The 14,981-nt window shown below is 40.7% G+C and overlaps 2 protein-coding genes across 9 annotated transcripts in view; one reads left to right on the top strand and one right to left on the bottom strand.

The window, feature by feature from the left end:
- Nucleotides 1-14,981, bottom strand: part of crtc1b (CREB regulated transcription coactivator 1b) — a 50,239-nt gene that overhangs the window by 4,901 nt on the left and 30,357 nt on the right. For 5 of the 8 annotated variants that reach the window (XR_008572603.1, XR_008572605.1, XR_008572606.1 and 2 more), the window contains exons 14-16: nt 14,019-14,111; nt 10,857-11,048; nt 4,093-4,218 (exon numbers count right to left, since the gene is read on the bottom strand). Coding sequence is in view for 1 of the 8 variants with exons in the window: in XM_054788754.1 (XP_054644729.1) it covers nt 14,074-14,111 (38 nt within the window). In the remaining 7 variants the exon portion in view is untranslated. Of the gene's footprint in view, nt 1-4,092; nt 4,219-7,180; nt 7,214-10,856; nt 11,049-13,900; nt 14,112-14,981 lie in introns of those variants that run through there. The other 3 variants (XR_008572604.1, XR_008572609.1, XM_054788754.1) reach the window with 3 other exon arrangements.
- On the top strand, nt 927-14,898 carry comp (cartilage oligomeric matrix protein). The gene is made up of 20 exons (XM_054788748.1): nt 927-978; nt 3,058-3,160; nt 6,098-6,171; nt 6,309-6,360; nt 6,517-6,665; nt 7,090-7,227; nt 7,328-7,405; nt 7,637-7,789; nt 8,095-8,199; nt 9,112-9,219; nt 9,325-9,484; nt 9,555-9,673; nt 10,734-10,786; nt 10,861-11,054; nt 11,146-11,324; nt 11,418-11,466; nt 11,847-12,043; nt 12,636-12,808; nt 12,901-13,040; nt 14,169-14,898. Exons 2-20 carry the CDS (start codon nt 3,100-3,102, stop codon nt 14,225-14,227), a joined length of 2,241 nt encoding a protein of 746 aa, XP_054644723.1. The 5' UTR covers nt 927-978; nt 3,058-3,099; the 3' UTR covers nt 14,228-14,898.

Below are 14,981 nucleotides of genomic sequence, written 5' to 3'. Positions count from 1 at the left end.
TCACCTCACGTCCAAAATCTTGGCCTTGTCCTCGGCAGCACACCACATCAACCAGATAACCCGAACTGCCTTTTTTCATCTATAAAACATGGCCCGTTTTCGCCCTTCCCTCTCCCGCTCTGCTGCTGCAACCTTCATGCACGCTTTCACCACCACCAGACTTGATGACTGTAACAGCATCTACAGACTTCCAAGCAAAACCCTCAATAAACTTCAGCATATTCAAATCACTCACACTCAACCTTGTGACCACATCACCCCTGTCCTCCAAAACCTCCACTGTCAAAGCGTGACACAATCTGGCTCCCCCTTACATCACAGACCTCCTCCGCCTTCGCTTCCCAACACCCTGTCCCCACCCTTACTGGCCTAGCACCGTGCCCGCTGGAACTCCCTCTCCGCATCCGCCTGTAACTGCACTGACCTGTCCACCTTTAGGACTCGTGCTAAAACCCATCTCTTCAAACTTGCTTAGAATGTTTACTGCTCCCATTATGTGAGGAACAATACCTATTGTCTAGTTACACGGCAAATTCCTGTTCAGAGCAAAGTAAGTTTCAAAATAAAACCATGTCAGGAGTGGATTCTGCCACACCAGGCGGAAAATTGATAGAGCGTCCGGACTGGTGATCAGAAAACATCAAATTTCATGCGTGTTTACGCGGAACGTGATCTGTAAATCAGGAGCGTGTTTGTGCTTCATGTAACGTAAGGCTGCTGGAAGGTGACCGCAAAGGTTCGAGGTCAACGTGGGGTCACGTGCTGAGAAAGTCCCCCCCCCCGGCCAACATACTCTTGTCGCTCAGGGAATAAAACATCACTGATGAAATTTGCAGGAGGTTTGCTACACCTGACCTTTGACTTAAACATTCCATACGACAACGCTTACACTCATTGCGTTCACTGATTCATTTCTTGTCTTTCATAGTACGCGGAACAGAAGTGATGAGGAGCAATTGCAGACACTCCAAATTAGAGGTGGGCACAGCAGGTCTTAGGGGGCAAAAAGTAAAAAGATTTAAATATAGAGAGAATACTTGTTTTTTGACTTATTTTGCACTATTGACGTTATTTCCCTATTGTATGTAATTAAAGGGAACACGCAAACACTTTAGTTGGTACAAGCGTGTTAATACAAATATTTTTTGTTCGTCTAAAATCTTTGTCCTGTGATTATGATTAAGATCAACAAATTAAGGGGGGAAAAAGTCACAAAATCATTCAATCGTTCATTTCATTGAAAAACATCCAAATCACGAGTATGGGTATCGGCGATACAGGCCCCGTATTTACTTGGTCACGAATCGATACCAAAATTCATAAATATCGCCCACCTCGACTACAAATGTGCTGAGAAATCATCAAGGTGATCAAGAGCAAAGGAGCAAAGGAATGCTACCATCTGCTCAGCCCATTAGACAAACACAAACAACATGGACACACACACACACATACACATTTATACACACATAGAGGCGCACACACACAGGATTTTTTTTTATACATCCGAACAGACTTGTGATGTATCTAACAGTTAAAGAAAACAACCATACAGAACTCTCAAGCTTGTTTGTCTAGCCTCATCTGTGTTTCTGTATTATTTATCCTTGATACAATACAATAAAAGTACGCTCTTTTATAACTTTAATCTAACCTTAACACATCACAGCAGTGCAATTCCAACCACATATATGTAAATATATGTATATTTCCAACCCCCACACGCATCTTTTGTCCCTTCGTAGTTGGAGTAACACTTCCTCATTGTCACCACACGGCCGCGAGATGCATTCAGGGACACTCCGAACATCACAAGAACAGCTTTATTATGCGTTTAAATAAACAGGCAGAAAAAAATAAGTGGATATTCTTATCTCTCACTTTGTAACTCTAAATGCGGAAGTACAATTTGCCGCATTTAAGTATGCTCGGAAACTTAAATGACGTGGTGTCTTTGATGTCCCTCATTGCTCATAACAACACGGCTCAAGTGTGAAGTCCAAATATTAAGAGAATTAAGTCGTATTCTAATTTTAAAGAGTCACAATTTCACAAGAATAAATATTATGAGGAAAAATAATGTCATTGTAGTAACTTAGAGTCGAAACACAAAAGAAAAAAAATGTTGTTTTTGTTGTAATATTGTGACAAACAAACAAAACAATGACTAATGTAGTTTTTGGAAAATTAGGTTGTGGAAAAAGTTATCTTACCAGAATAAAGCTAAAATATTTTCGGAATAAAGTCATAACTACGAGAAGACAAATTACAAAAATAAAGTTTAAAATGTTTTTTGTTTTTTTTTAGACAGCTATAATTTTAGAAAAATAAAGTCAAAATATTAAAAGAAAAAGTGGTATTCTAAAAGTGCAATTTTATGGTAATAAACTGGTAATATTATAAAGGAAAAATAATGTCATTTTAATAGCATGAAGTTGAAATACATTACTTCTTAAAAGTCAACAGACAAAACAAAATACAGTTGCAATTTTTGTAAAATTATTTTGGGGAAAAGCTATAATATGGAAATAAAGTCAAAATATTATGGGAATAAAGTAATATTATTACAAGAAGAAAATTTATTAAGCTTATTTAAGAAGTTGAAATATTTGCAAAATTTTAAAAACACAGTAAAAAAGGGAAAACTAGAGCAATAACCAAAGTTAATAAATAATATGCCATTTTTTCTTGAAATATGCAGTCTAGAACTTCTTAGTGTAGCTACATGCGTTGCTTTACAAAATATCAAAGTTGCATCCTTTCATTTTTAAGCATGTGGCCCTCACTGGAAAAAAACTGGACACCCCTGATCTAAATGAACCATAATATTAATATGAATGCATATTAGATGTGAGCTTGTGCAAGAAAACGTGTGTACTATCATTGCTTGGAATTCCTGCAGAGTGGGCTGAGCTCTGAGAATTGGGATGGAAGTTTGGGAAGTGGGGGTTTTCTTCTTCTGCTGCTGCTGGTGTTGTTGTTTTTATTTTGGAGGGGGTACAAAAGCCCAAGCAGGGGAGGAGATAGCGAGAATCTCTCTAAACTAGATTTTTGCAGGAGGCTTGCAGAAGGTAGAAGAGAGGCGACACACACTGCAGCATGTTTTGCTTTCTGGTGTTGACCTGTGCGCTTTGCATGGGAGGGGCTGCAGGACAAAGAGGTAAGAATAAAGCTTTTGGAATTTCTCTCCAATTTTTACGGCTGTTGTTTTTTAAAAATTATTTTGAAACTATTTTAATTTTCTTCTTGTAAAATTATGACTATTATTTTATTTTGACATTATTCCAATAATATAACTTTTTCCCTTCCCCCAGCTAATTTCCCAAAAATTACAAATGTATATAGTTTTGTTTCTTTCTCATAACATTATGACTTCAAAAACTCTAAAAGAAATACATATTTCAAAAACTATTAAATAACTAAATATTTGTCTTTAATATTTCAACTTTATGCTACAAAATATGTTATTTTCATCTCGTAATATTATGACTTTATTCCCATAATACTTTTCCCCAACCTACCTTTTCCAAATATTACTTTATTTTGTTTTGTGTGTTGATCATAATATTACAACTTTTAAAAAAACACATTTTTTCTTTAATATTTCAACTTTATATTACTAAAACAACGTTATTTTTCCCCATAATATGGTAATGGTTTTATTTATTATGATAGATTTCTCTTATTGATGTCTGCTTAATATTGTGCTTTATTTAAATCGAATAATTTAAACAGGTCATTCTTAAGGGTCTGATTTGTTTCATGTTTAATCACCTTTTAAAATTGGTAAATTTAATTAATAATATTGCTTGCAATCTGTTACCTCAGCTTTATTGAGTACTTATGGTGTATCCTTTTTTTTACAGTGTAGGGGTTTTATGGGTGTGCCCATTATTCACAGTTTTTCGCCATTCGCAGGGATTACAATACAAAACCCCCCGCAAGTGGGGAAACAAACAACCAAAAAAATAAACCCAAAAAATGGGCACACCCAGAAAAACTTGTAATTTGCCAGTTATGAAATACATTTTGTTTTCAGTTGTAAACATTAAGAAACAATTACAAGCATACAGTATAAAGTATTGTACTTACGCAGCGGCCAGTTACACGCCATCACGTCTTGTCAAAGCATCTTCCTGCTGCAAAATGTTGAGTGATGACTTGTGAGACAGTGCCCTCTGCTGGATTCAAAGCTGCAGGACTCTTTTTTTTCCCCTCCTGCAGATAATGCCATCAATCATTTTCTATTTAAGTTACCAAAAAAAACATTTTTTTTACAATTCAAAACAGAGACAAAAATCCGGGAACAGGTGCGGATCTACTGTGTCTTTAAAAACAAAAACAAAAAAACATCTGTTGCGGTCTAAAAACTGCAAGCTGAGACTGTCAGAGGAATCTACAAAAACTGTTTTTATTATTTATCTTGTACCATGATTTTTGTTGTAATCAAATAAGGCAAAGAAGAAGAGCTTAACACTTTTTGGCAGCAAAATGAGCGCTCAGCTGGACGTTGTCGTAATAGTGATGGTGACATATAGTATATAGCCAATATATGGTCTCACTGAAGTGCTGTATAGTCTGTAAATAGAGTCGTTACTAACGAGAAGAACACATTGCCTTGCTTTTTTCCACTTATACGACTCCGTTGGGGGGACAGTCGGTGGTCAGAGGGGATGTTGAGGTCTTTGGGTCACTTGGTACCAACAGCAACAACCCACTGTGTTTGGGGACAAGCTTCTCGTTTCCAGAACACCGTTAGTAGTAGCCTAGTTAATTGTGAGTTTCTGTAGCATTTTGGTTTGGGAGAGTGTTGTCCAAGTAAAGTCATGATGTTAGATGTCAAACCAAGGGGATTGTGATGGGTAAAGAACAATGGAAAAGTGTTCAGATATTTCATGAACTGCTCAAGCAATGTTACACATATCTCGTGGTAGGGCTACCTTCTCTGTGCGCAAATCAATTTAGTGGCAATGAGAAAGATCACTAATGGAGAATTTCACCCGAGATTTACATTATTTTTAACACAGTAGCAACATCAGGACGACCACTGTGCCTAATGCTTCTACTTGCAGTATTAAACACTTGATCAAAAATCTTGTATCACGTCCACATCTGGGGAATGGATCATGCACGCTGCCATCGCGGCATCTCTGTCTGCTCTTTAAAATGTAGTGGTTGCGTGGGTGGTAGGAATGCACTGGAATACATGAGTGCGGCTCTGACATCCACACACGCACACGTGGACTTCTGCTCATAGACCCCTGATAAATAATGCTTGAGTTTAAATAGTGTTTGTGCTATTCTGTTCAATTAAGTTATTTTTCGGTGTTATAGTATAATTTTTTTGGTAACACTTTACAATAAGGTACACAAAATTACAGTAGTAAATGAGGAATGAACATACCTAACCCTAACCACTCCTCAGTAACTACTCTAAATTTATGTGCCTTAGTTCATCCGTAACTACTGTACACTTAGTTTCTCATTAGTTCTTCATTAGTTCCTCAGTAACTAGTCAAAATGTATGTGCCTTAGTCATTAGTTCCTCAGGAACGACTGTATTTTTGTGTACCTTAATGTAAAGCCCATGCACGGGGAGAACACGCAAGCTCCACACATACATACAAACTCGGATATCCTTGGGCACCGTGCGGCCCGCAGATTGCAGATCACTACACCTTTGTCAATGGTGCCGGAGGGGTATTTTTGAAATGCAAATTTCCCATTCATTGGACCGACTCTCACATGCGACTCCATTTTCACGTCTCCGCTCCAGTACTGACCGCTCCTCACCATCCCAAATACAAAGGGAACCCATCAGCTGATGCAAAACGAGCCCAAACACGACAGCCATAAGTGATTTTTCATACAAAAACTGTAAAGTTAGAGATGAAAAATTACATTAAAAAAAATAACGCACTGACTGTAATTTATTAAATCGCAATTAATGCACTAATTTGACACTATTATATATGAATACAATTGATGCTGACCTCTCAGCTTCAGTTATTAAAGTGGCATTAGAAAATCATTTATCCAGTCAATTTTTTTTAATCTTTGGCTGTTAACCAACTTTTTTCCCCCTTTTCAATTGCAGATGGGGAAATTATAAGTCAGATTAAAATGACAAACCTTGCCCTGTCTGAGATAAAAGAGCTTATGAAACAGCAGGTAAACCACCAAGAGTACTTTGTGAATGATTTGCTTTCCCTTTGCAATGAAGAAATAATTATATATATATATTAAGCATTGTAAAATAAAATTGTATAAACATCAAACAGTCATAACCAATTATTTGTATTTTGCAGATTAAAGAGATAATATTCCTCAAGAACACAGTGATGGAGTGTGAAGCCTGTGGTGAGTTCACCATCATCACTACTGAATACATTCTACCAGCGCTTTGAAAACGTCATACTATTATTATATACGCTATTGTCAATATACTGTAGTACACTGTATGTGTGGGCTGTTTGGTAGCTGAATGAGGAATCACCCGAGTTTCTCACTGTTCAGGGATGGGAGGAGGGCTGCCGCGTCCTTCCTGTGTGCCCAGCCCCTGCTACCCTGGGGTACAATGCATGGAGACGCCTCATGGTCCAAGCTGTGGGCCCTGTCCGGAAGGAATGAAGGGCAATGGCACCCACTGCACTGATGTGGATGAGGTATGCACAGATGTAACTGAAGACGCCATAACACTTAATCTAAAAACCTTGCCTTGGCTTGAAACTGTAAACGTGAAATTCAACGGTACACTACATTTACAGTGATTACAGTGGAAGAAACTGGAAGAATACGGAATATGGAATTAGTCGCCCGTGGCAGCTATAAGAGCCTCCGCTCCTCGGGGAAGATGTTGGAGAAGTGGTTTTGCTGGTTACACGCAATATTGTGCAAAAACTGAAAAAGCGTACAAAAATTGAGGCAAAATTTTGGCTACGTTTTTTTACAAAAAACGAATCATACAAAAACCATACGTCGTATTCATACAGCACTCTGTTGGTACTGAAATATCCAGGAGCTCCTCTGATGTAAGCTGAGCCACCTTCTATTCGCCTGCAGTGTATGCAAGTAAAATGTCATTCGCAGTGTTCTGTGCTACCGTGCCACATGGGTGTGCGATGCATCAACACCTTCCCAGGCTTCCGTTGTGGCACTTGCCCTGCAGGATACACTGGACCTCAGGTACATGGTGTCGGCCTCGCGTACGCCACTGCCAACAAACAGGTAAACGACTTAACTATGGTATTCATCAGTTTCTTACATCACATAAATTCTTATGAGAAGTTTGTTTTTATTGTACTTCATCTCGATGTGTCCTACTAAGGTGTGCAAGGACATCAATGAGTGTGACAACTCCAACAATGGCGGCTGTGTACAGAACTCCATCTGTATGAACACTCCAGTGAGTATGGATCCACTGATACTTTTCTGCGATTTGAAATATCTCAGTAATTAACATAAGGTCAGATAAAATAAATGTTATTTATCCCACATTAGGGAAATTCTTAAGTTTATAGTTGTAAGTGTAATTGCATCCTGTCAAAGTAGAGTGACCAGTCCAGGGTGTAGCCAGCCCCTCGCCTAGTGTCCCGGTAGAAAATGAATGAATCAATGACGCATGTTGTACTGCCAGGGCTCGTTCCGGTGTGGTCCTTGCAAAAAGGGCTACGTGGGTGACCAGCGACTTGGTTGCAAGCCTGAGAGGGCATGTGGGAACGGCCACCCGAGCCCCTGCCATGCCAATGCTGAGTGTATCGTCCACCGAGATGGCAAGATTGAATGTCAGGTGGGCAAATTCAACTTATCCAACAGCTCAAGTGACTCACCTTACACTTCATTAGATCCAAATCTAATGCACTCCCATACAAGAGCTTTAGCAGTAGTCGTCTATGACCTTGCATTCAACAGCAACAACTGTATTGTGCAATTAACCTAAAATAACTTTTCTGGTAGTTTCCGAGAACATGATTATCAAAGCACACCTTGTTTGGATACCTTGACATTGTGCAGCTCTACTTAATATTGGGACCATTCAGTATATTGTAAACAAATGAGCCTGTGCGATCTCTAAAACATTGGACATCTTCTCAGTGTGGAGTTGGTTGGGCTGGAAATGGCTTCCTGTGTGGATCTGACATCGACATTGACGGTTTCCCCGACGAGAAGCTGGACTGTCCTGAGAGAAATTGTGCCAAAGTGAGTCCGTTTATGTCCACCAGAAAATGAATGACAGAGAGAGAATTTTCAAAAATGTGCGGTTATGTAAGTAGTGTGTGACTTTCAAAACTGAATCTGAAAAAAATAATAAAAATGGCGTGTTTGATGCTAATGTGAAGCGAATCATGTACAGTAGATCCCTATTTTAGTTTAAGATGAAAAAAACAACTTTTAAAGTTTTCCCATAATGCATTGCGTCTGAGCAAGGCATTCACTGGGGCGCTGCAATGACGTCGGCCTCCCTCTGGGCTCCTCTGGCTCCCTCTGGTGGACAGAGGCAGCATTGCAGCACCATCTATCCATTTTCTATGCCGCTTGTCCGCCAATGAAACTCAGATGAAATGCATTATGGGAAAACTGCAAAATGTTGCTTTTGGTTCATTTTAAATTCGTATTGGTACATCTTTGTATATTTATTAGGGATACCTTTTGAGTGTTAAGTTGCTGTGTGATGAGTTTAGTGTTCTTTGCAGGATGACACCGTGAGTCAGACTGTTATATTGAGTAACAATTTCTAGTGGATTGACGAGCTCCTTGTGAGTTTTTCATAGCTAATGACTGGCTCCTCTGAAATAAAGAGCTGCCTGGTCTTCACGGGCTCATGCGCGGCACAATATGCCATTTTATGACGTGAACGCGTGCGGCTTATATATGTACAAATCTGGTTTGTCCTCTAAATAGTGGGTGCGGCTTACACACTGGTGGGGCTTATACAGAGACTTTACGGTAAATGTAAATATTTATAACTATAACTAAATTCTTTTTTTAATAAAAACAACATTTTTGGACCAAAACTATGCAAAACTATATGCAAATATATGAATCGCAAATATATGGGGAATCTACTGTACCAATTGTTTGTCCCTCCCTCACAAATGTATTTCTCTGCAGGATAATTGTCTCACTGTGCCCAACTCTGGTCAGGAAGATGCTGATCGTGATGGAATTGGAGATGCCTGTGATGATGATGCAGATGGGGATGGGATCCCCAACACACAGGTTCATTGAACGTATCGAAAACTACTGCTGTAAAAGTTAACCTAAAAATTGACTGGAGTGCACTTATTTACTATTACAGCTAATTTTGAGCGTTGTTCTCCACAGGATAACTGCGTGCTAGTGCCCAACGTGGACCAAAGGAACATCGACGAAGACGACTTTGGTGATGCTTGCGATAACTGTCGTGCAATCAAAAACAATGATCAAAAGGACACCGATGTGGACAAGTTTGGCGATGAGTGTGATGAAGATATTGACGGGGATGGTTAGTACTCTGCGTGTTTGAGTTTATACTCGTGAAAGTGGACGTCAGACATTTTCCGCATTTATTTCAGGAATCCCTAATCACCTGGATAACTGCAAACGGGCTCCCAATGCCGACCAGAAAGATCGTGATGGAGACAAAGTTGGAGACGCCTGCGATAGCTGCCCTTATGTTCCCAATCCAGACCAGGTCAGCGATCACTTTGTTTACTTTAAAACCTTATGATCCAGTAAATGGCGCTGTGACTTGCTTTCAAATTTGCCGTTAATGTAGCAAAAGTATTGTGTAGATAATAAATAGACATAAACATAAATCTATCCACCATATTTTTAAGGTGCTTCACCGAAGAAGTATGTGCAGTGTTCCACGAGGAACAATGAAACTCATACTCATGGAAAGTAGACAGTTTAGGAATGTAATGCTTAACTTTTCAGATGGTTTAATAGCAAATTTACAAGAGCATATTTTGCACTGATTCAAATGGCTTTGTGTGAATCTGAGCTGATGCTGCTTGTGGAAAATGAACTTTTATAAGGTTTTGTTGTAAACGTCAGTGGTTGGAGCATGTCAGTCATTTGCAAGTCTCGAGTAAGTCTCAAGTCTTTAATCTCAAGTCACGAGTCAAGTCTCAAGTATAGACGTTCAAGTCCGATTCAAGTCTCAAGTCAAGACAAGACAGGTCGAGTCAATTCCGAAGTCAAAGGCTTGAAATTTTTGAGTCCTTACGAGTCGTAAGCACTGTTTAGTGTCTCCCAAATAAACTGACATTTTAACAATGTAACAGTCTACTAAATGTGGCAAATAAAATGAATGCATTGTGAATTGTTTTACTTTTTAAATAAAATAAGACCAGTGTGAAATGAAAAAGCGTGCTGGCGTAGCATTCAAGATTTAGTCAGTGCACTGAAATCTAATCCACACAAACCCGATTGGACGTCAATAGATGACAGATTAGAGGCAGATTCTGTGGGAAAATGTTGTCTCGCTAAAAAATTACATAATAACAATCATGTTCGTTGAATATTTTAAATGGGGACACATTTTACTCAACACATTCACTCAGACCTAAGTCCAAGTCAAGTCCCGAGTCATTGATGTCAACGCTGATGTCAAAGTTGCAAGTCTTTGATGATATTATCAATATGAGTCCAAAGTCATTAAAATTGTGACTCGAGTCTGACTCAAGTCCCAAGGCGCGTGACTCCAGTTCAAACCTCTGGTAAACTTTACAACTTCTCCTGCTTCCCAGTTGGATGCAGACAACGATCTTATCGGAGACCCTTGTGACACCAACAAAGACAGGTACAGCGAAATCGACAGTGAGGCTAAATGTGGCCTACATCTTGCACATGCCAATCAAAGACCCTCTCACCCAGCGATGGCGACGGTCACCAAGACTCTCGAGACAACTGCCCAGCCGTCATCAACAGCTCCCAGCTGGACACCGATAAGGATGGCAAGGGAGACGAGTGTGATGATGACGACGACAACGATGGCATTCCTGACCTGCTGCCACCAGGTCCTGATAACTGCCGATTGATCCCGAACCCCATGCAGGAGGACTCTGATGGTAGGTAAAAGTTGCAGGTAAAAAAAAAAACCCCAACAACTACATGTTCACATCTTTTTATCCATAAAACCATACCCTCGTATCCTTCAAGGCAACGGCATAGGTAATGTGTGTGAAAAGGATTTCGACAATGACACTATCATCGACACCATCGATGTTTGTCCTGAAAACGCTGAAGTCACGCTCACCGACTTCAGGGAGTACCAGACTGTGGTCTTAGATCCAGAGGGCGACGCACAGATTGACCCCAATTGGGTGGTGCTGGACCAGGTGACTTTTACGTCCGATTGTTCATCATTTTGCAGGATGCAACAGCCTAGAAATTCTAAGAATGGACTCAGACTATTTTTTTTTCCTGTGCAGGGAAGAGAGATTGTCCAGACAATGAACAGTGATCCCGGGTTGGCTGTTGGTAAGAACGTCATCCTCAATTTTGAAGTGGGAGTTCATCTAATTTAAAGCTGGAATGGCACTCAATGCGGCGTAGATGTTGGTCAAGGCCAAAATGTACACCTTCATAAATACCCACTTTTAAACTAGCAGCAATATGTGGTGGAGTGGGTAGGGTAGGAAAACTTTTTCTATGCTTCCGCAGTGTACTGTATGTGAAGGGTTGATTGCTGAAGTGCAATCAGGTGCCTGCAGGTGGCTCTGACCCCAGGAACCCCATACGTGGGCACTGGAACAGAACGCACCTGACTGGCAACACAGATTATGGCAACGGCATCTCCCCTAACTGTAAAAATCAAAGACAATATATTGGGAATCTGCAATCACCTTCTTCCTTACCAGGTTACACTGCTTTCAGTGGTGTCGATTTTGAAGGGACATTTCACGTCAACACGGTGACAGACGACGACTACGCAGGATTTATTTTCGGGTACCAGGACAGCTCCAGTTTCTACGTGGTCATGTGGAAGCAAGTGGAACAGATCTACTGGCAAGCCAACCCGTTTAGAGCCGTGGCAGAACCGGGAATCCAACTGAAAGTAAGCAGCAGGAGAGTGACTTACATTCTGATTATTATCCATTACCAAATTTCGTACATTGCCCGACGACCTCACATAAAAGAAAACAACATGACGTCTTCTGGGCCACATACACTAGAAGGGCTTTCTGATCTATGGCTGACTTTTTGCCAGCTGAGATGTAACGAGGATTGACGAAAACAAGATGTGCTGCAAAGAGACAGCGTTTCTGTCGACTTCACTAAACTGTGATGAGTAACACGCCCCCTTTCACTCAGCTTTCTGTTGGGTTTTGCTAATGTAGTCTCCTGGTTTCCTTCGCATTTGGTCGCAACCTATCTGGTGTTTGGGTACATTGGTACAGTCAGTGGTCATACTTGCCTCATTCAGCATTAGAGTCCGCTTGCAGTCAGTCTTGGTCTGCCTGTTTGGTCCTGGGTTCAGTGGACTTCGTTCACACATGACCAAATGAATCGTACTAGCAGACTTAAATTCTCATGGGATGATTATGGCAATATAGACACATATTTATAAGTTGCTGAGCCATCTGCTGCAAAAAGCAGATGCAAGATATGAATGCCCAGACTCGAGTGTCATTTGTGGTTTTGTCAAGGCTGTGAAGTCCAACACAGGCCCAGGTGAGAACCTAAGGAACGCCCTGTGGCACACCGGCGACACGAGTGACCAGGTGAAACTGCTGTGGAAAGATGCTCGCAATGTTGGCTGGAAGGACAAGACGTCTTATCGCTGGTTCCTCCAGCACCGACCCGCCGATGGATACATCAGGTACATTTTACTCTCCCACAGCAAGTATTGCACATTTGTTCTACTTTTGGACAGAGAATATATTACTTTTTCTTTGTGGTTTTGTGGTGCAGGGTTCGCTTCTATGAGGGTCCTCAAATGGTGGCAGACACAGGAGTGATAATAGACGCTACAATGAGAGGAGGTCGACTTGGAGTCTTCTGCTTCTCCCAGGAGAACATCATCTGGGCCAACCTGCGTTACCGCTGCAACGGTGAGCAACAGGTTTTTACCAAAAAGTGTCTATGTGATTACAGTTGAATTTGCAAATGTATGACATTAGGGGGATTCAACATCAGCGGTTCCACTCTATACTGTAATTATTTTTTTATGGTTGCAAGGAACTTAAATTGTCACAATGAAGCTATTTGAATTTTTTTCTACTAGTTGGCAGAGCAGAACAGAATGAACAAATTGATTGACTGATTTGGAGTATTTTTGATGGAACACAAGATTGGTCTGCATCACTGCAGACACTGCACCGGTTCATTGTGGTGAAGAGGGAATAGAGCCAAAAGGCAAAGCTTTCTGGGTTCTCCCTTAGAGATAAGGTGAGAAGCACTGTCATCCAGGACAAACTTGGAGTAGAACCGCTGCTCTCCACACTGAGAGAAGCCAAATGAGGTGGCACGGGCATCTTGCCAGAATGCCTCCCGGAGGCCTCCCTGGGGAGATGTTCAGGACATGTTCGGCCGATAGGAAGCCTTGAGGAAGACTCAGGGTACGCTGGAGAGACTGTCTATCAACTAGCCTGGGGGACACCTCGGTGTCTGCCGGGAGGAGCTGGACAAAGTTGCCAAGGACAGGTAAGTCTGGGCTTCCCTGCTTAGGCTGCTGTCCCCACCACCTGACCTCAGATAAACGGAATGGATTCATGAATGGATCGATGGATGTATGGATTTGGAGTATTCCTCTCTTTCCTAATGGTTAGCACGCTGGTCACACAGTCTGAAGATCAAGGATTTAAATCTCTGCTGGAGCATGTCTATATGGTGTTTGAGTTCCAGGTACTCTGGATTTCACCCACAGCCAAAGAACATATATTTTAGGTTCTCAGTTCATTGAATCGATCACAACTGGACTGTTCAGGTTGTCTTAGAAGACATTTCGCCTCTTCATCAGACCCAGTCATTGGGCAGGAACTGATTCAAAACCCTGAATACAATGACAAGATACACACAGGTATACATACATTCTATGTTGTCCATCGGTTTGAATAGTTTGTCTCCTTGCGATTGTCTGGTGACTCAAAGACAGCTGGAATGGGCTCCAGTCACTCCCAACCCTAATGAGGACAAGTACAGAAAATGGATGAGTATATTGTGTCTTTTTCTGTCTGCAGACACTCTACCAGAAGACTTCGACACTTACCGTGCCCAGCAGGTTCAACTGGTGTCTTGAAGAAAATGACAGCTCAAAGAATTCTGGGAAAATCTCAACTATCTCACATTCAAATCATCGACTGGTGATACTTGCAGATGAAAACTGACGGGGCCCTAAAAATGTAGTCTGAAGAAGTTATCCAGTGCATTTTGTTGGTGGTTTTAAATTAGTCTTAACATTTCAGTGTTACAAAATAATAAAGCTGGATTTTTAGTAAATGATGGAGTCACTCGGTCAGTCATCTGCAGCTAAAGTCAAGCCATCTTCCAAATTCGTTACTGTGGGTACAGTTAGACAAAAACCTGTTTTGGTACATAACACGCAGAACAGCAGAAACGACTGAACACTGTAACTGACCCCAAGGCCTATACATTGCACATATTCTGTACGATGCATTTTCAATATTCTGTATAGCAATTCAGCAATCTCAACCCTGCAAATTTTTGGTCAGAAATGAATTTTTACATGTCATTTACGGTAAGTTTCGAATCATTTATAAATGCGTGATAATACAGGTAAAATGTGAAGCATATATACACCACTGTATTTGTACATGTTATCTCTTTATGCTTCACTGATAATATTTTTTCATCAAGTGTTGAGATTTTGTACTTTGTTAGGCAATCCTCGAAAGCACCAGTTGTGTGCTGTGAGACGGTAAATTTAGTTTGGCAACAGAAGCGCTAGCTTTTCCTTCAATCAGGCCTCAAAACATGCAGAGAGGTGAACGCAAATAAATATATTATAGTAAATTGTTATTACTACATATCAC

Source organism: Dunckerocampus dactyliophorus, chromosome 10 (genome assembly GCF_027744805.1).
Source record: "Dunckerocampus dactyliophorus isolate RoL2022-P2 chromosome 10, RoL_Ddac_1.1, whole genome shotgun sequence".
In the NCBI taxonomy this organism is placed as follows: Eukaryota; Metazoa; Chordata; class Actinopteri; order Syngnathiformes; family Syngnathidae; genus Dunckerocampus; species Dunckerocampus dactyliophorus.
Note: the sequence above shows the minus strand (reverse complement) of the source record. Positions and strands in the feature narration are given on the sequence as shown.